The sequence below is a fragment of the Cladophialophora yegresii genome (assembly GCF_000585515.1).
Source record: "Cladophialophora yegresii CBS 114405 chromosome Unknown aczIN-supercont1.4, whole genome shotgun sequence".
In the NCBI taxonomy this organism is placed as follows: Eukaryota; Fungi; Ascomycota; class Eurotiomycetes; order Chaetothyriales; family Herpotrichiellaceae; genus Cladophialophora; species Cladophialophora yegresii.
The window spans coordinates 364637-385301 of NW_006913048.1; the positions used below are offsets into that span (position 1 = coordinate 364637).

General features: G+C 52.9%; 8 protein-coding genes across 8 annotated transcripts; 3 read left to right on the forward strand and 5 right to left on the reverse strand.

Moving 5' to 3' along the window:
* Window positions 1-369: 369 nt before the first annotated feature.
* Window positions 370-1054, forward strand: A1O7_05438 (uncharacterized protein; the record flags this gene model as incomplete). The annotated part of the gene is made up of 2 exons (XM_007759448.1): window positions 370-563; window positions 637-1054. 2 exons carry the CDS (start codon window positions 370-372, stop codon window positions 1052-1054), a joined length of 612 nt encoding a protein of 203 aa, XP_007757638.1.
* A 1550-nt stretch (window positions 1055-2604) lies between these two features.
* Window positions 2605-4632, reverse strand: A1O7_05439 (uncharacterized protein; the record flags this gene model as incomplete). The annotated part of the gene is made up of 6 exons (XM_007759449.1): window positions 2605-2972; window positions 3030-3586; window positions 3632-3960; window positions 4059-4138; window positions 4239-4376; window positions 4431-4632. The coding sequence occupies 6 exons, from the start codon at window positions 4630-4632 to the stop codon at window positions 2605-2607; spliced, it is 1674 nt and encodes a 557-aa protein (XP_007757639.1).
* A 2966-nt stretch (window positions 4633-7598) lies between these two features.
* A1O7_05440 (acetyltransferase) lies at window positions 7599-9279 on the reverse strand (the record flags this gene model as incomplete). Its single annotated transcript, XM_007759450.1, has 6 exons — window positions 7599-8500; window positions 8553-8898; window positions 8952-8979; window positions 9035-9094; window positions 9148-9172; window positions 9234-9279. The coding sequence occupies 6 exons, from the start codon at window positions 9277-9279 to the stop codon at window positions 7599-7601; spliced, it is 1407 nt and encodes a 468-aa protein (XP_007757640.1).
* Window positions 9280-10997: 1718 nt separating this feature from the next.
* Window positions 10998-13012, reverse strand: A1O7_05441 (uncharacterized protein; the record flags this gene model as incomplete). Its single annotated transcript, XM_007759451.1, has 5 exons — window positions 10998-11120; window positions 11176-12008; window positions 12058-12596; window positions 12681-12855; window positions 12913-13012. The coding sequence occupies 5 exons, from the start codon at window positions 13010-13012 to the stop codon at window positions 10998-11000; spliced, it is 1770 nt and encodes a 589-aa protein (XP_007757641.1).
* Window positions 13013-13783: 771 nt separating this feature from the next.
* Window positions 13784-14823, reverse strand: A1O7_05442 (uncharacterized protein; the record flags this gene model as incomplete). The annotated part of the gene is made up of 3 exons (XM_007759452.1): window positions 13784-14061; window positions 14153-14663; window positions 14716-14823. The coding sequence occupies 3 exons, from the start codon at window positions 14821-14823 to the stop codon at window positions 13784-13786; spliced, it is 897 nt and encodes a 298-aa protein (XP_007757642.1).
* Window positions 14824-15685: 862 nt separating this feature from the next.
* Window positions 15686-17013, forward strand: A1O7_05443 (uncharacterized protein; the record flags this gene model as incomplete). The annotated part of the gene is made up of 6 exons (XM_007759453.1): window positions 15686-15728; window positions 15777-16120; window positions 16169-16233; window positions 16289-16346; window positions 16491-16619; window positions 16684-17013. 6 exons carry the CDS (start codon window positions 15686-15688, stop codon window positions 17011-17013), a joined length of 969 nt encoding a protein of 322 aa, XP_007757643.1.
* A 747-nt stretch (window positions 17014-17760) lies between these two features.
* A1O7_05444 (uncharacterized protein) lies at window positions 17761-19968 on the forward strand (the record flags this gene model as incomplete). The annotated part of the gene is made up of 3 exons (XM_007759454.1): window positions 17761-18223; window positions 18315-18718; window positions 18775-19968. The coding sequence occupies 3 exons, from the start codon at window positions 17761-17763 to the stop codon at window positions 19966-19968; spliced, it is 2061 nt and encodes a 686-aa protein (XP_007757644.1).
* Window positions 19969-20348: 380 nt separating this feature from the next.
* On the reverse strand, window positions 20349-20528 carry A1O7_05445 (uncharacterized protein; the record flags this gene model as incomplete). The annotated part of the gene is made up of 1 exon (XM_007759455.1): window positions 20349-20528. One exon carries the CDS (start codon window positions 20526-20528, stop codon window positions 20349-20351), a length of 180 nt encoding a protein of 59 aa, XP_007757645.1.
* Window positions 20529-20665: the final 137 nt, after the last annotated feature.

Genomic DNA, 20665 nt, shown 5'->3' on the forward strand with positions numbered 1-20665 from the left:
AGGAGAGGTTGTGAGCGGCTGGAGACTTAATTAATTTGAGCAGGCATTAACGCGGCAGCGCCCGCGGGAAGGCGCGACGAGAAGCTGTAACTGTTGGTACAGGATGGCAAGCAATCAGCCCTGTAGATGTGAAGAAGGTGAAAGTTCTCGGCCCAAATCCCACCAAACTCCTGCCCTTGCAACGACTGTCGCTGGTGTTTTGTAGAGCAACATTGCAGCGCAAAACGCGCCTGGTCAACGAGGCAGAGTAATGCCTAAATCCAGATTAGGACTAGTGTCAGGTACAATGACTCGCAGTCAACAATTTCTCGGGATTTGCTTCGTGATCACGTCCGTGAATATCTGCTATCTGGGTAGGGTCATATCGACATGGCAGCAACTCGCGCTACAGCGCCGCTCTTTGTATCAGCTCGGACAGCATGCTCTAGCTGCATCCGCAGGGCCGCCGCTTCCAGCGCAAGATGGTCTTCAACGTCGACCGCATCGGAAGCTACAGCTTCACCTCTCCTGTCCAAAATCAAGAATGACTTGAAAGCCGCCATGCGTGCAAAAGACACAGCAAGGTAAGCACCTGCAAGCTCCTGCCCTGTACGCGTCCGCGTCCTAGGATCAACGTGTGCTGAACGAAAAGGTAAGGTTAACCGTCCTCCGCGGCACCATCTCGGAGATCAATCAAGCCGCCTCATCCTCCGCGCCGGTAAAGACAGACATGCAAGTCCTCGCATTACTCCGAAAAAGGAAGGCCGCCTCGGAGAACGCGAAGAAGGAGGCCGAGGCCGCGAACAGGGCAGATCTGGCCGAGAAGCAGGACAAAGAGATAGAGGTCATCGAACAGCTTGTCGGGAGTGTGAAGATGGTAGAGCCACAGGACTTACGGGATATTGTGAGATCCAAGATTGAAGCCCTGTCGTCCCACGGAGGAGAGTTGAAGCAGGGTGCTGTGATGAAGGAGCTGTTGAAACAAGGTGGTGAATTGGACGGCAAGCTATATGAGGGTAAAGTCCTCGCTGAGATCGTGAAAGAGGAGCTGGCGACCCACCATAAACCCTCGTGACCAGGTCGAGATGTCAGACTGTATCACCGTGTATCACCAGGAGGATCAAGAACCTACACTCAAACAGGAGTTTGTTATCCGGCCCATGTGGAAAAAAACGTACTGCCAGACTTCGCTTGACGTCCGTGAAGTTCTGTCGTTAGGCCGGAACTCACTGCTCACTGCTAACACCAAGCATCAGACCTGCTCAGCGGAAGGAACAAAAGCAAAAATTGTACCACCCCTCTATTCGAACGCAAGACCCTATGTCGAGTCTAGCCAGAATTCACTGCTAACAGCAGACAACAGCCTCGCTCAGCGAAAGGAACAAAAACAAAAACTGTACCACAACCCCCGTTCGAACAGGAGGCTATGGCAACAGTCATTTGATCGGGCTATATCCGGTGGCCACCGGTCTACTCCCATCTCGTGTCCCTATGAACACCGATTTGAACTCATGTCAAGTATGCAGCCAGGGAGGGGGGGGGGGCGGGATTTAGGGATATCGGGCGGTATTCGGACGTTGTGCGATTCCGGTCGGAAGGTCGAGTCGTTCGAGTCGGGAGCGGGATTCGAAGTCGATGTCGGGGGTCGGTGGTTGTCGCAATTCGTCCCAGACACGCCTTCGAGCCCGGTGCTAGTTTGACCGGATGCCAGTGAGGAATTGTTGCCAGGATTTTGACAAGTTCAAAATATATGTGATGAATGGTGGCAGGGTGGGTCGTGATTGGAGGAGTCACATGTGAACTTCACTTTCGCATGGCATTGAAGGGGCCCCTGGGGACGACATGTCGCTGCAACAACTACCTGAAACGCCGCACTGCTGTTCGATCCCTTTGCCCGTCGCAGTGTTGGAGACCGTCCCCGCTGAACGAGACGGTTCGTATCTTGACGAGTCGTCAGCGCACCGACCTAGCCACCGTCTTCACGATTTCGAAAAGACTCGCGAGTCGATCTCTGGGAGCCAGGCCCATCTCACTCTCGCTGGCAACACCCCAGGAGACTGTTTTCAAACCCGGCATTCTCGAGATCTCGAGCCTCCTTCTGGTCCCTTCAACGCAGTCCCGAACCGACCCCAGATAACAACTCCTTCTATCTTCTCTAAGCATTGGAAGTAAGTCTTTCGGCAACATGAACATGCTTCACCATCCCTCTCACTTGGCACGGGCATATGAAGACAGTGACCACCCGTCCCTACTCTACAAACCTGGCATGAGTCGATCAACGTCCCCACCAGTACTTCAGCGCGATGGGAACCACCACGATCTGGTCAATCGTAGAGGAAGAGCCGGTGACGACCATCCCCCCCCGAACAGCGACATGTGAGAATTACGAGAACGGCAAGATTAACCGTTACGCCTCGGATTTGATGAGACGCGAGGGGAACTTTCACCAGCAATTAAGGATAGGCAAGTATTAGCGGACAACACTCTGGTCCTTATGCCTGCTGGCACAGGGAAATACAAGTAGGTCTGAGCTGGTTACTCTTCAACCGACGTTTTCAAATAAATAATGATCCACGCCAAGACGAAGAAGCTACCCCCTCCGTGACACTCACAGACCTTGTTTACCTAGATGAACGCCCTGAGCGCCTTCTTCCACCCAGGTACTCGCCCGCTTTGTGTCGCAAATTCGAGACTACCCCGTCTGATACCAGTCGTGACATTCATCTCGCTCGAACGGATGAACAGCTTCCAATCCCGCGAGAAGACCTTCCAGCCAAGGTACAAGGCAATGACGATCGGCGCGGCAAGGAAGTTCTCGAAAAAGATCTCCGGATCAGGACTGCCGCCCAGCGGGAACAACGAGGTGTAGAAGGTTGCGATGATCGCAATCGCACACAGGAAGACGCCGATGTAAGAGCCCCAAATGCCGAACGCGGCTTGGTAGGGCAGCTGCTCTTTGGTGAAGCCGTGGTGGTACCAGCCGTGGCGGAAACCTAGTGGGATTTATGAGTATAGCGTCAGTTTGATATAGGTCTCGCGCAGCAACTTACGGATATGTGAGAGATTGATGCTGAACCAGAGGAAGAAGAAACTCAAGCCGGAGAGCGAGAGCAGCCAGGTGAAAATGGTGCCCGACGCATTGGCCTCCCCAATGTAAGCGAGGCAGCCGAACAGGAGCTGCACGACGATGCACCACACAGGTCGACCCTGCCTGTCGACGTACATCAGAAATCTGGGGCCCATGCCTCGTGCCGCGAGCGCCTGCATGGTGCGAGAAGAGCCGTAGGTGCAGCTGTTCGCGACACTGATTACCGAGATGGTGATGACGGCGTTGAAGACGGAAGGCAGGCCCTTGACACCGGCATATTTGATGGCCAGCACAAAAGGGGATGCCTTGGTGTTGGCTCCACTAGCACCAAGGAGATCAGGGCTATCCGAGGGGACAATCAGGCCGACGATGAACAGCGAGAGGACGTAGAATGTTGCGATTCGCCAGAAGACCTGTCGGGTAGCCTTGGGAAGGGAGCGGTGAGGGTCCGCTGCTTCGGCGGCCGCAAGTCCGACCAGCTCCGTTCCACCAAATGCGAAGGCTGCTGTCACGAAAACACTGGCTTGGTCAGAATGAATGTTGCGGACTCGAGGAGAGACTTACGTGCAGAAGCCCTTGAATCCATTCTGAAATGCGCCTGGATTATGCCAGTAACGCGCACCGATATAGCCACGATTGTCAGAAGGTACGCCACCACAGTCAACAACGATGCCGAAGATGATGAAGCCGATACAAGCAATGATCTTGATCATTGACAGCGCAAACTCGACTTCGCCATACCCAAGAACGCCGAAGACTTGGACCAGGATCAGAAAGACCAGGAACACAGTAATCCAGACAGAGACATGGATGTCGTCGCGCCAATATTGGATCGTGATCGAAGCCGCGGTGAGTTCGAAGGGCAGAACGGTTAGCCACCCAATGGCATAGTCCTAGCAACGAGCGTCAGCATCCAAGCAATACACCAAAAAGGGGAAACCCTTGAGCCGGAGTACAAACGACACTGTTGCAGAGACATGGGTACACCTACCCATCCGACCGCGAAACCGAGTGACGGGTCGACAAAGCGGGTAATGTATGTGTAGAAACCGCCATTCACCGGGTACAGGACTGTCGATGTGTTAGCGAACCGAGCATTAAAATCTGTGGAGGGCAGCGTGCTCCTGTAAACAGTGTGCCAGAAGCGGGCCCGCCTCTGTGGGAGACTCACCAGCCAATTCACCCAGCGCTTGCATCGTGCAGAGCAACATGAAGCCGATGATGATGAAGCCGAGAAGAACACTGCCAGGGCCACCTGTTCGCAAAGCACCACCCGAGCCGACAAAAAGACCAGCTCCGATCGAACCGCCTGTTAACATCTGTCAAAACAGCGTCCTTCAGAGCATGGCGAGGATGGGTATACCAATTGCAATCATCTGCATGTGTCGCGAACGCAGCTTCTGGGCAAGCGGATTGTGTTGTCGCTCCACGGGGTCGATCTCATCCTCGTAGGTGATTTCACCTGCCAGTTTCTGCATCTTCGGATCATTGAGCCTCTCCGGGTCGACGCCATGCCTCGTGGTCTCGTTAGCAGTGACAGCATCTTTCTCTCCATGCTCTGCCATGTTCGAGGACGAAGAGAAGTAGTATGGCGCAGTTCGAGAGAGAGTGCCAGAAAGCTGGCAGATTTCAAGGGTCAAACGTGGAGGGGGGAGGGTTGCATTTATTTGCAGGCAGTTCCCAGATCGTCATTTTCTGATAGGAAGGCGTGAACATCGCATGCCAACAGATCAAGTAGCAGGTGGCACAGCATGATGGCTGGCTTGCAGTAGTTTGGCGAGGGTGTATGCCCTTGTCACCCACAACAGCATGAAGCGACACGGGGCCATGTGTCAAGATCTGACTCTAATTGGACACGGTGGGCAGATGGGCTGGTGAGTCCTGATACTCAGAGTGGCGATAGTGACATTGCACACGATTGCGCTTGTACACAACGCCTGCCATCTGAAATCCGGGACACTTGGGTGGGCCATGGATGCAACATCTGTACTCCGTTTCCCCGCAAAATGGGAGGCCATTCTATTACGCAGGGTTATTGAGTTCAAAGCCAATAGACGCCGACTTAGCTTGAGAGGAGCAAGCATCGCTCGTGTTTGAGACCAACCAATTGCTGCGCCGACGATGTCTCCTTGGCATAGGCTTGGCAAGGTGGGGTCCTCGGCGCTGTCGAGCTCGATCACACCTAAGTCAGACCACCGTGTAATGCAACAACCGCGTACTGCAACAGCCTCGCATTTACGCGTCAAATCGCGTTCTTAACAACCCTCTCTCTTTCATATCACACCAGCACACCACAAACCTCTCTTATCTTGTTCATACTTAGTCAGCATGCCCTCCTATGCCGAAGAAACCCTCCAGGAGGCAATCCGGGCCTTCGAACGCGGCGATTACCCCTCGATTCGATCTGCAGCGACAGCATACCGCGTTAACTTAAGTACCATGAGTCGTCGACTGAAAGGAGGCTAAACTCGATAATCAGTAAGAGAAGACCAATAGCTGCTGTCCTCTATATAAGAGGATCTTCTTATTCGATGGATTATTAATCTTAACTACGCTGGCGCCCCCCTAACCTTCTCTTAAGTACGCGAGTTTACTAGCCTTATCTTAAAGACCTCGGATAGCCTAACTTTAGTCGGTATAAACTGGTTAATACGCTTTCTTAATCGTCATTTAGAGATAAAATTAAAGGTAGAAAGGAAGATCGAGTACCTGCGCGTTGAAAATACTAGTCTAGATACCCTTTAGACCTTCTTTACCCTCTTCCGCGCTATTATTACCCGTCATTAGATTAAACCAGCTAATATATAGAACTTCGATGAATCCGGACTAGCTATAGGGGTCTATACTAACTAAAGAGTTATTAGTGCAACTAATAAGAGACGTTTATATCGTAAGACGCCTGAAAATCGTAACTAGGTCACTATAATCGAGGCCTGCTCGGCGGAGGGTCGTTTTATCGATCCGCTGGTGCTTTTTAAAGGTAAAGACCTCTAGTTAATATAGTTCCCGTATAACTCACCCTCGAATTAGCACTATAAGTATACTGAGAACGCCTTTATAATAAATATAGTCGGGTTAAGCTGGTTATAAGAGATCTTCCTCCCTTAAACCGCAAATAGCATAGCACCCTAATTACTCCTCTACGATAACTATAACTCTCACGTTACTATTGCGTTTATATTCAAGTGCTTTACTTATAATGTTTAGCTGCTTTATATGCCTTCACACTCATCGCACGTCCTTTAACCTCTTAATATTAGTGTTTTTTCAGTCCTTAAAAGCAACTATCGTAAAAGCATTACTAATATCTTAAGATTCGTCGAAACTACACCCGTATAACGCCTCGAGTTTATTAAATTTTATAAGATAGCTAGAGCGATGACTCTGACGCCTTAATATATAAAAGGTAGATGGAAAGGCACTAGTCTATACCCATATAACCCCCGTAAAGTCCTTTAATTATCGCAGCTAGTGCAAACCCCTAAAACCCTTACTACAGCACTATAAACACTACGATCTTATAAGCGTAAACTATCTAGAGAGGTTTATATAGTAACGCCGCGTAACGGGCGTCATTTATAGGCACAGGCGATCAGCCTTATCCCGGATATTGCAGCTTAAAAAGGCACTCGGTTATTTATGCGTAAGGCTGCCAATAAGATCAACTAGCTTTTATTATAATCAGCGTAATAGACCCTCTAAATTCAGCAGTTATCGGTTTAAGTTGCTTAAAAGACCACCACTAAGCGTGCACGAGTTAACATCGACTCGAACAAGTCCTTTGCTTCAATCGTTGAGATAAAAGAGGCGCAAGACCGTGCCATCGCGCGCCAAGAGGAGTGGGAGAGGATCGATAGAGATAAAGAGGCCCGTTTGACCTCTGAGAGGTGCCAACAGACCGAGTTCACAAGCCTCTGCAACGTCTTTCATATTTACAACGTCGCTGGCGCCGATCTTTAAATAGTTACGACGGCGATCATATATGACGTGTAAATGCGGGGCTGTTGCAGTACGCGGTTGTTGCATTACACGGTGGTCTGACTTACTCCGTACTGTGTACACAGTTTAGCGACACCTCCTACCGGAGAGTATGCGGGCACCGGCGGTGAGGAGCAACGGAGATTGAACCCTAAAGCCACATGCCACGTGTCACACTACCATACAGTATGCGAGTACACTGTACAGGAAATCCTGCACCTTCGACAGGCCCGCTCCAGTGCGTATTCAGTATCGTATTACTGTCTCTTGCTCGCGCTGTCGTTATCGCTACCACAACGCCTATACACGTACTCTCATACACACCTCGACGCATGCGGGCGCCCTCTCTCCGAGGTCGTGACTTTGAATCTGGAAATCCGGTTCTCGATATCCTACCCTATTGTATCCGATCCTGATACTTTCTGCGCTCCGCGTATGCCCTGGTATGGCTTTCTTGCTGATCGAACCTGAGGGATCACGTTCCTCGGAGCGGAACATCGCACTCGACACCTAACCAAACGGCATGTCTTAGCACCGAAGCCGAGCGGACTGTTCACTCCTCCGCCAGGGTCTGTCCCTCCCTCAGTCCCTCGACCTTCAACTCCTCGCCCATGGCCCGTCTATACAAATCGCGCACATTCTCCGTGACTGTCTCGAAGTGGCTACTTGCATCAAAGGAGTTGGAAATGAAGATCTGATCATTGAGACCAGACTCGAGCGGCTGGTACAACGGAATCGGAGGACCCATGAATTTCTCTTCGATCCTGCCCAGTCTTTCGAGGCCGGGCTGGAGTTCGAGGTGATGGTTAGCGGAAGTTTCGGCGATGGTGCTGACAATGGCGATGTAGTAGCCCTTGGGGCAGACGTTGTGGGCGGCGGACACCATGGCGATGTAAATGTCGTGTTTGCGGCCGACTTGGGATTGCGGAATGATAAGTTGGAGAGAATCGGCATCGCCGGTCTTCTCGAGTGGGTGGTTCAAGATACAAATCGCCTTCAGGAGATGCCCCACTACTTGCACCTTGCCGGGGAAGTAAGATGGGTCACCGAGCATCATCTTCGTCTTCGTGGTGAACTTCATTCCTTCTTCGTTCTCGTCCCCGCGATCGCGCATCGTGGCTTTTATGCCTGAGATTTTGGACCCGTCGTAGAGGAACTCGTCGACCGAGGTGTTGAGCATGTATGTCCCGCCGTAGATAGCGGAGAGACGAGCAAAGCCCTGGGGGAGTTCTCCGAGCCCGTATAACGGGTAAATGTAGGGAGATTTGCCATAGCGCGCCATCGAGTTGGCGTACAACCGAATCCGCTCGACGGTTTCTTTGGCTTGACCAGGGGAATTGATGTAGTCGTCGGTTGAGTACAGAGCCATTGAGTGGCCGATGAAGTCTCGCGTTGTGGCTTCCAGCCCAAATTTGTCGTAGACTTCTTTCATGGTGCATTGGTTGAGGTTCAATCCTGCAAGTGTTAGCCCTCTTTCGTTTGTTTTCCTTCATCTCGGTGTCCGCACCATTATGTGTTGCTGGGTTGCTTTCTTCGAAGGCACCCACCCATTCTAGGAATTTCTTTGCTCTTCTCTTCTCGAATAGGCCCATCAAGGGCGAGCTCAGTGCTTCAGATGCGGTGGAGGGGACTTTGGCGACGGTGGCTCGGGGCCCCGAGCCTTGCTGTACGAAGCTGCCTGCAATTTGTTTAAACTCGAGGTATCGCGTGACATCGGTCGAGACCAGGATGTTTGTGAGTTCGCCATTGGCCATCAGAAGCTTGGGAACGAGGTCGATGTTCCAGTCGTTGACGCGGCCGTACTTCTTCCAGGGCTCTTCACCTTTGTTGTAGTTGCCATATTTCTTGAACAGCTGCGCGGACGATGTCAGACGAAGCCATGGTCTTGTGACGACACCGTTCTTACAGCCTCAATGTTTACAGATGCGGCTTCCCTGCACATCGTCGTCAGCCCTTGTTAGTTGACCTCGAGGTGCGCACGATCCATACCCGCCGTAGTGATCGTTGCGGTCGATGTGGAGGACCTTCTTGCCCTTCACGGAGAGCACTCTGTAGTGGTGTCAGCAAGAGAGGGCGGATCTTGGGACGCAATCGAGTCCTACCCGGAGAGCACACATTCCGTTAAGCCTGCCGGCTGAGTGTCAGTCAACGATGATGGCGGGGTAAAGTGGCTAGCTGAAGGGTATACCTGTGCCTAGGACGATAACATCATACTCTGGGGCGATCTCCTCCATCGTCGGCCGGAAAGAATGTCGTTCGGAGGAATATCAGAAGATAACAGGAGTATGGTGAGGCTAACAAAGAGTAAATGGTCGGTGAACACTGCTGTCGCGCTATGCCACCACAGGCATCACAGCGAATGAGGTCATGGTGCCAAGGCTGAATCTCGATATTTAGGCCCGCTTCACCTTAAGTCCAGCTCAGCTTGTATCCCTGCAGATAGAAGTCTATGTGGAGGCCCACAATTGCCAGCTTATGGTACCTTCATTTCCTTAATTTTACCTAGGTGAGTTGTAGAGTGCTGTTGGCCCATGTCTACGAAAAATCCTACTCTTGAGTGGCGTCGTTGCAAGCAGCAGCACCGGCACCAAGAGCGTCACGTTCGTTGTGAGTACGACGAAAAGAGTGCCCTGCCGTGCGCTGTTGTACACAGCCTTGAAATGCATGCTGGATCACAGCGGGGCTTTTGTACATTGCGGTCTTCACCTCAATGTTCAGAAGCCAACATGAGTCTCTTCGTACTTCGGGGAGTCGGCGACAGGAGACCCCAACATCGACCTGTTATCGAAAATAGTCTGCGCGACAGGCACGCCTATACCCTCGGTTTTTTTCTGCATGGACAGTATGAGAAATGTTCATCTGGAACATAGACTCGCTGGTTGATTGATTGCGGCGTAGCTGGGACTTTCTCGCATGCCCGGGGCTGCCGCAACCGATCCTAATGCCATAAGTTATCTGGTATGCAATCGGTTGACTGATTGCCCGTCGCTCTGACCTTCCACGTGTCACGCAATCCAATGCCTCGACAGAAGAGAACCGCCACGAGACAAAACAGGCTGCGGCATTCTCTGGTGTCGATTTCCGGACAAACCGATATGAGCCAGAGATTAAATCTATCGGAATTTCCTGGGACTGTTACCTGTCCGGCATATCTTGTTCTGCGTCTTGACATCAGAGACCTTCAAACAGGTCCCCCTATGGGCGATAATAGGATGCGAGAACGGACTCGCCTCTCTCATCCCGAGCCTTTGCAGAAGCGACTGAAGGGTTTGAAGTCCGTAGAGCTGCAAGGCAGGATCTTGCATCGTCGAGGCTGGCTTGTCGTAGTTAAACCCCTCTACAGGGCGTGGTCAGATCCTTACGGCTGGTCAAAGCCAGCTCCCTGAAAGAACCAAGGCACCCGCAACTCGAGCGAGGTCGGCGAACGCTTGACAACCATCGCAAGCGACAGCAACAATCCACTCCTCGCCAATGACGGAGGTTGACCTTACCACCCCGGCACCCACCCGGGTAGGAGATGGGAAAGCGTCAAAAGGTGCCGAAACCATCCACGTCCCTAGACGTCGGATATGGACGAGGCAAGTCTTGGCATGATCGCGTTCGATGACGTACAGTATGGCGCAAGACGCGCTTGCTGACGCGTAACTTTCACACAGTATGAGGACCAGCTGCGTTCGTTTCAGATACGGAGTAAATTCACCAATATATGTTCACCGAGAGAAGCTGGGATGCCCACCGAGAGAAGCTGGGATGCCCACCGAGAGAAGCTGGGATGCCCACCGTGATAAGCTGGGATGCCCACCGAGTTCGTATTGATCTAATTAGGCATACTCAATGCCGAGAAATGGGTGCGCTCTTTTGAGCACCTCGTCTGAATACTTCTCCATCGAAGCTGATATTTTGGTCGTTCCTTCGTATTTGTTGTTGCGTCTTGAGCATCCTGTCGGCAGACTCATTCTTCACCTGTAGATGCGGTCTGTTGCTCCTTTTCGCGCTTCATCTTCTCTCTGGTCAAAGAGATCTGCTCGCTGAGTCTCCATGGATAGTCAAATGTGTCCATGACGATTTCACACAGCTGCGCGAGATAAGTTTAGTACCGTCCGGCAGATGATTCTGGGAATGAGACCTACCTGATAAGTGTCTCCACCACTTGCAAACTCCTCGTCATTCAAGACAGCCTCCAGCTCCTCCACTGTCCTTGTCGCTCGACTCTTTGTCTTGATGCCGAGATCTTGCCTGGCGCCGAAGAATTCTAGCATCTTCTGGTAGTCCCACATCGTGCTCACGTCGTTGTATCCCTGCTCTGGTCCGTGGATCGCCCTCTCGATAGCGTAGCCGTTGTTGTTGATGACGAAAATGATGGGCTTGAGACCATAGCGAATGTATGATCCGATCTCCTGCACTGTCATTTGGAGGCTGCCTTCACCGACAATGAGGACCACTCTCCCAGTATGATTCATCTCCTTTGCTGCAAGCAACGCCCCGAAGCAGGCGCCAACCGTAAAGCCGATAGATGACCAGAATGTCTGGGTGATTAATTTGACGTTGGGAGGGAAGATTGCGTCTGGCATGCCGAACTGTGCTGTGCCCGATTCCACCAGTAGGATATCATTCTCTCGAAGGAAGCGGCCAAGTCTTTGCCAGACATAAGCTTGCTTGATCTGGCCAGACTTCTGGTCCAGAAGCACAGGTACATCTACTCTGGGCGCTTTCTGCGACCTCGGGAGGTTGAACTTCTGCGGATCGGCTTCTAAGGATGCGACCAGCTTTTTCAGAACAGGTAGGAAATGGACGCTGTCAAAGGTCTGATCTTGCACTTTGCAGAAGTCATGGCCCAGCCAGACGAGGTGCTCATCTTTAATCTCTCTTGTGAAACCACCGGTATTTGAGTCCGATGGAAGCGGGCCGATATTGAGAACGAGATCTGAGGCTTCAATGCTGTCGGCGACTCCTGGGAACGATACTGCTTGGATTTAGTCCAGTTCACAGCTAGTTGACTGCGTTCCACGCACCTTTTCCATTGTAAACACCGTTGTAATATGGTTTCATCTCGTCAATCACTCCCTTCGACAGAGGGGTGGAGTAAGACGGGAACTGCGTTAGCTCGGCCAGCTTTCTGATCAACTCGCGGCCGCCGTGCCGCACACCAATGATATCAGCTAATATGGCGGGGCTGGTAGCCTTCTCTACCAAGGAAAGAATGCTGCTGACGATCTGGTCTTCCACCTTGCTGTCTTTGTTCTGCACGCTCGTGTCTAATGGTGTCTCGAGTCGCTTTGCGTCGAGCGGGACTGATACTGAATCGACAGGGACGTAGATGTAGACAGGGAGTCGACTTCGCAGGCACGCAATGAGTGTCCTGTCGATTTCCTCCGCCATTGTCTTGTCCTCCATCAGGTAGGCATGGGTTTCGCGGATGGGCTCGGCCATTTGGATATAGATTGCGTGGTCCATGTTGGCTTTCATGGTGTGGTGAAGCATTGCTCGGGATTTTTGTAATGACCTTGCGGGCATGCCGACGACATGGATCATACCGGCGTGCTCTGCGTAACTGTTCTCGAACTTTAGATCAGCAAGTGGCTCTAGATGGACTACTAGACACCCTCAGACATGATGCTCGGGTGCTCGGACATACGCGCCAGCAACGCCATTCATGGCCGACAACTCGCCGACGGCATAGGTTGTCACAAGCACGGCCGGAGAGCCTTTGATCCTCGCGTAGCCATCAGCAGCATAGGCACCATTGAGTTCATTGCAGCAGCCGATCCACTTCAAGCCCCCCACATTGTAGATTTCATCTAGGAGAGTGACTGAAAAGTCTGTGTCAGTGGCCTCATTTGCTTTTAATGGGATGTCAGCGGACTCACGATTGAAATCTCCAGGAACTCCCAGGATATGTTGTGTCCCAAGCTGTTTGATCCTCTGGAAGAGGTACTGTCCCATGCATACTGTCGATGGTGAGGTCATGGTGAAACCAGGTAAGGTCAGGTTCAGATCAGACTGACGGTTTATAGTAAGTGAGAGAATGAGGTGGGGAGATGTAAAGGTGCTGACAGCCTCGTCCTTCGATGAGTGAAGTATGGTTTCTTGCTAAAAGTCCAACGTCGTGAGCATCCGATACGTACCCAAGTAGGGGTAGAACGGGGGGTCTGCTGGGGAAATCGACCGAGGCTGCGGGGGAAAGCACCGCTTAATCGCTTATTCACGGATCTCTGGCTATTGTGCGGAGTTTAGTTAGTGGCGCCTGGGGGGCAGCCGTGCGGGCTTGTCTCTAGCACAGGGCTCTTGATGTCAGAAATTCGGTATTCCTCCCCACCCGTCACCCACGCGTAGTTGTAGTGGCGTTGAATTGCGCGCCTTGTCTTTATGGAAGATTGACTTCGGCGACGTGATCAAAAAACAATATTTTCTTCAAACGCGATATTAGCCCGATCTTCCTTTTAGACCGAGACGCGAAGACCATGATATCTCACAGCTGTTCAAGGAGGTCTCCGGGCCCGCGAGGTGTCGTATCGGCATACGCTCTTCCTCTCGGTTTGCTGCCGAGTCACGGCAACCTCATGCAGCAACTCGAATGATAAGACTAGATCTATGGACTTTCTTTTACCAGTGTGCTGTTTTTTCTATGAGAGCCCAGAACCGCGATATGTACATCAAGGTTATCAGCGGATATTTTCCTTTGGCCTCCCTGACATGCGCAACCATACACTACCTAGGAGCTGATAACGGCTGGCCTTTTCAGGGGAACGCGATGCCGCCGTCGACGTGGATGACTTGTCCGGAGATGTATGATGCCCCGGGGCTCGCGATGAAAAGGACCGTCTCAGCAACCTCGGTCGCTTTCCCCTCCCGCTTGATGTGCTGGTTGTTCCTCAGCCTTGCTCCGATGGGTGACCCCTCCATGGAGAGATCTGTGGCTATGGGCCCAGGCGATACCACGTTGGCGGTGATGCCCTTGGGCCCAAGCTCTTCCGCAATGGCAACTGTCATGGAGGTCAACGCTCCTTTGGAAGCACCTACGTGGTCATTAGCCTTGAGAGAGAATCTTTGAGACACAAAGCTCGGGACAGTCGAGACCACGTCAACGTTGGTATTCTCTAGACTTACAGTATACCGGCAACATCCACGAGCCCAGGCGAGAGATCTGCATTTCCGCAAAGTTAGCATTGTTCTTAGGACGAGATTTGCGACTTATGCGTCTTGTGGCTGATTTTGGCCGCCAGCACATGGGACAACATGTCTTTGACGTGAACAGGACGGAGGCGGGGAAACTTGCAATGCTCCCAATATTGATGACACGTCCGCCTTCCTTCATATACGGAAGTGCCGCCTGGATAAGGTCGAATGGACCTCGAACGTTGATTCGGAAGGTCGTGTCCCATTCGTCGAAACCGACGGATTTGATTCCCTCGACATTGGGCGCAGCGTACCCGGCATTGTTGACGATGATATCAATGGTTCTGGTGTTGAAGGTCTTCAGAGCGGCGTTGACGAGCGTTTTGCCGAAGTCGACGCTCGAGGCATCGGCTTTGACGGCCGCCGCTTGGACTCCAAGACCCTTGAGCTTACTGACGACTTCCTCTGCAGGTCCGGCGGAGCTGTTGTAATGGATCAACACCTGCAATCCAGCGGTTAGTCATGGATGAGATGGAGGGTGTCTCTGGCTATACATTGGCACCTTGTCCAGCTAGGGCGATCGCGGATGCTGCTCCTATTCCGTTCGGCTTTCCCGCGCCAGTGACTATGGCTGTCTTGCCCTTTAGATACTGTTGAGACATGGTGTTTGAAGAAGCTTCAGGTATGGGTGAAAAATACGGTACACAGTCGGTGGTTGAGAATCAACGATGGTGGAAGTGATGAGAAGAAGTCGTCCTCTGCTCGGGACTGGCTTGTCCGTCCCTTTTATCTGAGGCCAAGGTTTCTTGCGTGGCCAAGGGCATTGTCGCAGCAGAACACATGTTACCCTAGGTCCCATGCCAGGACTCGTCGTGGGATGAGGCCTTTCTCAGCGGTTGGCAGGCGGGGACTTGATGAACTCCGCTGAGCTGTCATCGCAATCACTTCGACACTCGCCGCCTAGTTCTGATGACTGACATTGCAGGCGTTATGGACCTTGACAAAGGCCCACCCTCATACGAGTCGGCGAAAGGCCAGAGAAACGAGCTGAAGCTCCGATGACCAAGGGTTTCCAATGCGGCTATTAGACATCAGCACACCGAGTCCTCCGCGTCTATTGGCTCGCCCGCTCGGCGAGCACTGGGCCTCCGCCGAAGAATGCTTATCTAAACAACCACATGCAGTAGTCGATGCTTCGAAATATTGAGACTTGTCTTGTTTGATGACATGCGCACCATCAACCACAGCGGAGGACTTTTTTCAGCCGGCCACGGCTTCTGAGATGATTGCAGTGGGTCGAGAATTGCTCCACCGAGCGGTACCTAGCACAAAGCGTGCTTATAAGCGGGCAACAACACGACAACATGCTTCCATTCACCACCAAAGATATCACACTGCACAGGTCTTCAGAACACTGCATCGACGGCGGAGTTCGCACCACCAACCGACTTCCAGCTTCAGACCGCCATCTTCCAACGTTGTCGGACTGCAATCACTTCAAGCTCGAGTTCTGCTGGGTTCAGAATGCCTTCAGTTCTCCTCTTCGGCGCGACCGGTCTCATTGGCTGTGGGTAGTCCCTGCAGGCTATAGTACCAGGCGCTGACAGTCTCGAAGCCCGCCTTGCGGTTGAAGTCAAGAAGGCACACCCTGACTGGCCCCTGACTGTGTTCCTGCGCAACACCAACGTCGATGAATGGTTCAGGTCGGTTGCCAAAGCAGACCGTATTGTGCATGGCTCGATCTCGGACACGGAGCTCGTCCGTTCTCTGAGCAAGGAGCATGATTTGGTCATCAACGCCATCACCTCATTCGACGGTGGCTTCATCGCCAATGTCATCTCCGGCATGGAAGAGCGAACCCAGGATTCAAAGGGGACCCTCGTCCATGTCTCGGGCACGGGGAATTTCATCGATTATGGAAAGACCGGCAATTTCAACCCTGCCAGCAAAGTTTGGAGTGTTAGTATGGCCAACAGCGCTGAGGGGCACGCCTACTGACGGAACCAGGATGACAAAGAGGAAGATATTCGGCAGATAACAAGAACCATGTTCAACGGGGCTACGGATGTTCCGTAAGAGCTTCCCATCCCTGTCGACAGGGTGTCTCCAGTGCTAACATGTGGGCAGCGTACTCGAGGCAGGGGAACGGGGCAAGATCATCACTTACATTGTGTGCTTTGCAATGGTAAGGCGCCCTTGTCCCTCCGACAACCGTATCTTGTCGACCGCGCATCTCCCTAGCTAAGATGTTTGATATGGACTCGCCGATTTCTGGGTTCATTATTTCGCGGCTCTTGGCTAGTCTAAGAGAGGTGTTGACAGTTTGCAGACATACGGACCCAACATCGGCCCGGTCCCAAACCTGGGTGTTGCGTACAACATCCTCACGTCCAATGCGAAACAGCTAGGCTACGCGCCCTATGTCGGTGATGGCACAGCCGTCGCAAGCACAGTCCATGTGAGTCCCGCCTGGGTCAGACGCTGTCCTGGTAGCGACGGCGCGAGCTAATGGACGCCCACAGATCGCCGATGCTATCCCGTTTCTCAACAAGATAGTAGGGATAGCTGGAACCGATACGCCCACAGGTAGCGCATACTCCCGATACTACATCCTTCACGGCGAAAGGGTCACTTGGAAGGACATGAGCACTGCTTTGGCGAAGGTTTTGCATAGAAAGGGCGACTTATCCTCGCCAGAGCCGAAAAGAGTGCCATCTGCAGAGGCCGGGGCGGGGGAAATAGGTGCTCTCGTGGCGTCGAATATGCTTGTTCAGGGTGATCGTGCCGCCAGACTGGGTTTCAAGGCCACGCACCCGTCGATCCTGGTCCAGATGCAGGAGGACCTGGCGTAGCGAGGGTTCAACGTAGTACCACGCTGCATGGGGTATGATGAGCGTACAGTGTGCAAGTTAGATACGACAGTAACGGCATCTAGGGTGACTTGTTAAGTTGGTACTGGTAGGAGGCGTTCGAAAATCTCTAGACGCCCTAATGCTTTGTTTATTCTGTGCCCTAATTAGGCCACCTAGCGATAGTCTACATGATCTGGGCCAATCAGACGACTCCACCAATTTTTTGCGTGGACTTTTGCTTCTTCACGTTCAGACTCGGATGCTTTTCATCTCGACTCGAACAGGCCGAATCGAAACTCTCTCGGTCCTTTCCAGCTCGGCGCTGATTTGCGAACAGAGACATGTACAGCACCTACCACGAAGAGCCCCGGGTCCAGACCCTTAGTCAGTGTTGACTATCACGTAATCCTCAGCCCTATCAGCGCCGGCGTGCGGACCTTGAATTTGCTCCGACCTCCCGCAACCTCATATCGAAGCCCACACCACAGTCCACTATCCTCACGCAGGAGCTTTTGGCCTTGCAGACCGCATTGGCGAGCTGATCGTTGCCCGAAGAATTCCTGACGACGAAAGTGGACTGGCTTCGTACTGCGTCATGTTGACAAACAAATCATCTGGCTTACCAGTATGAACTTGCCGATCTGTGCATTGTGACCACTGGCAACGCGCGCATGCATATTTCAGTCTCGCACACCGTAGAACAGACGCGGTCACGATGCCGGTGTGGGAATCTAGCTACGTATTGCAATGAGTTCCTCGAGTACCCCCGTCCATTCCAGCAACCAACCATCGCAACACTCTGCCACGGCCACTCAAGATTTACCATGCTTCGACTGCCGACGGCGAAAAGTCAAGTGCTCCAAGACAGAGCCATGTGCGAACTGTCAACGATTCGGGGTCGAATGCATCTACGAGGATACGGGCCGTCTGGTGCACAGACGGACGCCCACTTCCAATGACCCGCTAGCCAGACGCATAGCTGAACTCGAAGAACTTGTGCGCAACCTGAGTCGTCGGCCCCAACAGGGCAACCCAATGGAGATCATGACCGAGAACATCGCCCAGAAGTTTGGGAGTCAAGCGTCTCCCGTCGGCAACCCAGAAGGCAGGCTCGTCTTCGACAAGGATAGGTCCCGCTACCTTCACAAAGGTTTCTGGGCCGCGATGTATGACGAGGTCAGAGACCTGAAGTTCACTCTGCAGGAAGAGCGTAAGTGCGATTTACAGAAGCTGCACGGATATGAACAGGGGCTCTTGTTCTGGTCGTCCGGCGTGGCTGTTGGTCGCTGACAATAATGCAGCGAAGACGCACGGAGACACGTTTCTGTTTCCCTACGTTCGAGAAGAGACTAGTCGACCGGCCCTCGTCGATCTATCGACTCGGGAGAGCGACTTCTTGGTCCAGACGTTTGTCGAAAAGGTCGACCCTTTCGTCAAGATTCTGCACAAGCCGACACTCCACCTCGAATTGAATCATTTTCGCCGCGGCATCCTAGCAAATCCGACCGAGTTCCAAGTCCGCCTGTTCGCCGTATATGCCTTGGGACTGTTACCGCTTTGTTCGACCATGGTTGAGTATCGGTTCCACGAGTCGAAAAAGGGATTGCTGTCGCGCTACCGGTCGCATGTCGAGCAGGGTCTAAGCCAATTGAACCTGACGACAACGCAATCCCTATCGACACTACAGACATTCTTGCTATATATTGTGAGTTCTATGACTCATTTCACATGATATAGCACCTCCCTGATTCTTCCCAACAGACATTCCTGTTTTGGACCGGGGAAATGCTCCACGTCAGCACTCTCCTCGCCGTTGCCCTTTCCATGGCAAGACGAATGGGCCTCAATCGCGACGGGGCACACTTCCATCTAAACCCCTGGGAGATTGAACTGCGTCGACGGTTATGGCACCACCTGGTACTCCTAGACGCCTGGTGCGTCGAAAACCACGGCCTCCAACCGCTTCTCCAGCCCGGCGGCGACTCCGACACTTCCCTTCCGCTCAACGAGAACGATTCCGCATGGGATACCTCCGAATTCTCCTCCTACCAGCCTCAACCGCGGAACAACTTCACGGACGCGACCATCTCCCTCATGCACTACGAATTCGGGTCCCTCACGAAATTCATCCTCGAACATCCCTACACGCCCGCGACGACGACGCGCAGCTACCTGGCCGTCCACAACGAAGTGCTCCGCCAGGCCCACCACCGCATGGACATCCTGTACATGCGCAACCTCGACACGGAGACCAACATCCTCCACCGCCTGGCGAAGGACCTGTTCGACCACTCCTTCCGCCGTTTGCGACTGATGCAGCTTCAACCACTCGTCAACGCAAAGGCAGGGACCATCGCCGGTCCGGCGGACCCCGCACGCCCCGGCCTCGAGGCCAAAATGTACCAGCTTGCCGTCGAGTACTGCAAGGCCACCCAGACGCTGATCGACTTCTACACGCCCTACAGCCTGGACTGGGCCATCATCCGTGCCTTTTCATGGCACTCGGTCGCCACCATGCTCTCGATGGTTCTCCGCCACGAGGCACTGAGCAGTTCGCTCGAGGCCCGCGCCGCGAGGCACCGCATCGAACTGCTGTTCCAGAACAGGCCCTCGATCGACTATCTTGCGGGCAATGATAATCTGTGGGAGCCGCTGAGGATGCTGCGCGCCGAATTGGCAGTGAGGCAGGCTCTGCCCGTGAGGGATTCGCGGGTGGGAATGCCACCTGCCGGGAATGAGGCACGGCAGGGTCAAGGCCAGACCCCGGCACACGCACACGCACACGCACATACAGGAGGGGCCCAGGGACCCTTCGAAATCAGTACAGAGGGCGCCGATGATTTGGTTTCCATGACCTCGACGACCATTGATCCCGCGCTGTTCAGCTTGGCCACGGGGTATGATGGCGGGGTGGTGGGTTCTGAGCAATGGTGTGATTTCGAAGCATACATGTGACCGAGACACGTCGAGGTCATTGGCTGAGCCCTGGCGCTGCCTGTGTTGATCGTTACATGGTGCAAAGGGAGGCTTGGGCATTGGCAAAGGTACATGCGCAGTCAAAGGCACGGAGATTTCGAGGCACTGGCCTGGTTTGCTTCGCACAATAATGTTCTGCTGGGTATACCCCTGTCGGTGCTGCAAATCATATAGAATTACAGGAACTCAACCAGTCGGAGAGTTTATAAGTACATGCTATATGCTCTGCGCACTTGTATGGTTCGTGATGGTCACAGCGAGGGCTTCTGTCACTAAGAGTAGCCTGTTGGGACCTATAGATGGTGGTTATGCAGGGCCTGCTGGACTGGGCTGCCAACAAGAGTGAACGTTGCTCCACCTCAGGACCCCGCGGGTGCAGATTTTGGATAGCTCTCCTGCGCCGACGATGCGGTGTCATCCTCGAGCGCTGCTCCCTCTGCCTCCGCAAATATGTCGGCGACAGTCTTCTGATTGACTAACACGTTGGCCTGTTGAAAGGATAATTGCCTGTCGACGAGGACTTCGCGGATGAGTTGCATGGTTGTTTTGATCTGGTGGACCGGCACGCTCATTAGCAAATCGCTTATTTAGACCCCAATATGGACGTGTCAAGGGATAATACTATGCTGCATCTATTTGGCTGCTGCTTTCTCAGAAACCTTTGGTAGGTGTAATC